A 2,708-nucleotide genomic window follows, 5' to 3' on the forward strand; every position below is an offset into this window, starting at 1 on the left:
AAACCCTAAACCCTAAATTTTACAATAATTTAAAAAAAATACACAAGTATGAGAAAAATGAACCGAAAATTGCCATGGACTCCTTACAACAATGCCTTCTACAATAGAAGGCTAAAATATGGATTTCATAATTTTGAATTTATGGGCACCAATGGATCACATAAACTTTAGGGTTATGTTATGTAAAGTATAAGGAGTACCATGCTTTGTCTCTAAATTTGTTTGAATTTTGTTATCATTTGAAGTTTGAAAACTAAAATTACATTTTTCAGGGCATATTTCAATGCTTGGTAGTTTTCAGTTTAATTTTTGGATTTAGTTTTGAATTTAATATGGAATTAAATAAAATATAAAAGTCATTAAAAATTAAATGAAAAATGACCTATCCGACGTTGTATGCTTTTACAACGACGTTAAACATCACAAACTGACGTCATAAAATTATTAGACGTCAAAACTAATAGAAAACGACGTCTTTTTTTGGATAACCGACGTGGATTATCGTATTACCACGTCATTTTAGTGTATATAACCGACGTTGTTTAAATATACAAAGGCGTATGTTTAATAATATCCGCCTTTGTATATTATTAAGACGTCGATAAGGTTATGCTAACACTACAACACAAAAACCCTTCTATGACGTATGATTTGCGTCATAAAAGGCATTTAATGACGCAGATCAGGCGTCGTTACCCGCGTCGTTGAAGGGGGGGGTCATGGAAACTTTTTTAAAACACGACGTCTGTTCCGCGTCATGGAATAGGGTTTCAATGACGCGGATAGCGCGTCATGGAAACATTTTTAGAACACGACGTCTGTTCTGCATCATGGAATAGGGTTTCAATGACGTTGATAGTGCATCATGGAAAAAATGTTAAAACACGACGTCTACGCTGCGTCATGGAATGGGATTTCAATGACGCGAATGGCGTGTCGTGGAAACTTTTTCAAAACACGATGTTTGTTCCGCATCATAGAATAGGATTTCAATGACGGGGATATCGTGTCGTGGAAACGTTTCCAAAACATGACGTCAATTCCGTGTCATAGAATGTGATTTCAATGACACAGTTTAGACGTCATTGAAATTCTTTAAATATTTTTTTAAAAAAATAAAATTCTTAATATATATATTCCATCCTTTTCATGCAAGAAGAAATTAATATATAAAAAAAATGAGGAGAAGATCAAGGGGTGCTGGAGAATGAGTGAAGCAAGTATTATTCACCAAATAACCCTTGTCTGACATTTTGAAATTGCCCAATTCAATGAAACTACACCAACCCCAACCCGTATTCAAGGCACTGAACCAGGTATAATTCGCTGCAAGCACACACAAAGGAAAACAAAGGGAGACTAATCAGGATTGAGAAGAAAATTAAAAAGAAAGAGGAAAAAACAAAAGTAAAAGAAGAAATATATATTAGGCCACATGTTTACATTTCAGACTCATATGGTTGCCGTTCAATTGATCTACGATGCGCAGAGTATACTCTGTAAGTAATTGGGAGCCAGGAGATAGCTTTTCTGGATTAGCTAATATTAAGTAAACAGAAACATGAGTATTCTTTACATTGTCATCTCCATTGGGATAGAGGTCTATAGTCCTGCAACCACACCAACAAATTAATTAAAACAGAGGAACTAATTAAACAACAAGTTTAATTAGATTAATAATTAAGAAGGCTTAATTAATATCATCAGAGATACCTACCATTTCTGCCCTCCTGCAGTGAATAGTTCTAATTGCAAGCATTCGGATTTTAACATTGAAAACCTCTCAATCTTCCAACAATGCTTCTTCATAAAAGCCTTGTTGATCCTTGACAGACACTCTGCCTTGGACGCTCTTCTTTCTTTGCAAACGAAGACCTCGGCTCCAAAAACACAAGTATCATCAATGAGATAGCCATTGGAAGCGACAGAAAATGCTTTCAGAGGGATAAATCTATCGAAACCCACTTGGAGCATCGCCCCGTTCAAGCACATCTTGTTCATATTAGCATCTGATAAGCAAGAAAAATCAAGAGATCATGAGCAATGCAAGTGCAACACAAGAAGTCTATATCTGTTGGATGGTTGCATGAGAATTAACTCCAAACAGATAGAAGATGTGTAATGAATATATACCCTGAAGAACCAAGTAGATTACCTTATTCTGATCAAGCAAAAACAATCTAGGATAGGGCGAGAGAGGAGACGGTGGGGAGAGAGGGTTTCATTTATTTCTTAACAATTGGGTGTGGGACTTTACAAAAACAAAAAACAATAATAATCAGACATTTGGGAGTATTGAAGCGGATAAGATGAAAAAAAGAGCGCCAAGTTAAATTTTGGTGAAAAAAAGAGCGCCAGACTTAAAATTTTGTGGGGAAAGAAATTTCAGATCTATGACACGCATAAGACGTCGTTAATAAATATATCTATGACGTAGAATATTGATAGATTCATATTTTGCATATATAATCTATCTCTATTTGCATAGTTTTCGTGTGAAATTGGTTAGTTTAATGTGATTGGTGAAGATTTTGTAGGAAATCATACTTAGCAAGGCTTTGGAGGAAAAACTATAATTTTGGAAGCTTAAGGGATCCAAATGGGTGGAATTATCAACTCAACAAAGTATCAAGAATTCACTCTGTCATTTCATCAAACACATGGAGTGCATCTGTGCAAGTGTCAATTTATACCCACAACTGGTCTCA

General features: G+C 35.1%; 1 protein-coding gene across 1 annotated transcript; it reads right to left on the bottom strand.

Annotated features, from left to right (window-relative positions):
- Positions 1 to 1,162: 1,162 nt before the first annotated feature.
- On the bottom strand, positions 1,163 to 2,286 carry LOC148294679 (MATH domain and coiled-coil domain-containing protein At3g58210-like). Its single transcript, XM_088251839.1, has 5 exons — positions 2,264 to 2,286; positions 2,134 to 2,180; positions 1,718 to 2,009; positions 1,444 to 1,610; positions 1,163 to 1,326 (listed from the first exon to the last, which is right to left on the bottom strand). Exons 1-5 carry the CDS (start codon positions 2,284 to 2,286, stop codon positions 1,163 to 1,165), a joined length of 693 nt encoding a protein of 230 aa, XP_088107965.1.
- Positions 2,287 to 2,708: the final 422 nt, after the last annotated feature.

This window comes from Prunus avium, chromosome 4, assembly GCF_965620075.1.
Source record: "Prunus avium chromosome 4, drPruAviu1.hap1.1, whole genome shotgun sequence".
NCBI classification, from domain to species: domain Eukaryota; kingdom Viridiplantae; phylum Streptophyta; class Magnoliopsida; order Rosales; family Rosaceae; genus Prunus; species Prunus avium.

What these genes read in the sequence shown, in the direction of transcription:
- LOC148294679 (XM_088251839.1), bottom strand. Translation starts at nt 2,286, where the DNA reads ATGTCTGATTATTATTGTTTTTT. An exon ending in AATCTACTTGGTTCTTCAGG is followed by an intron (nt 2,010 to 2,133) that starts GTATATATTCAT and finishes CTTGCTTATCAG; the next exon opens with ATGCTAATATGAACAAGATG. An exon ending in ACTGCAGGAGGGCAGAAATG is followed by an intron (nt 1,611 to 1,717) that starts GTAGGTATCTCT and finishes GTGTGGTTGCAG; the next exon opens with GACTATAGACCTCTATCCCA.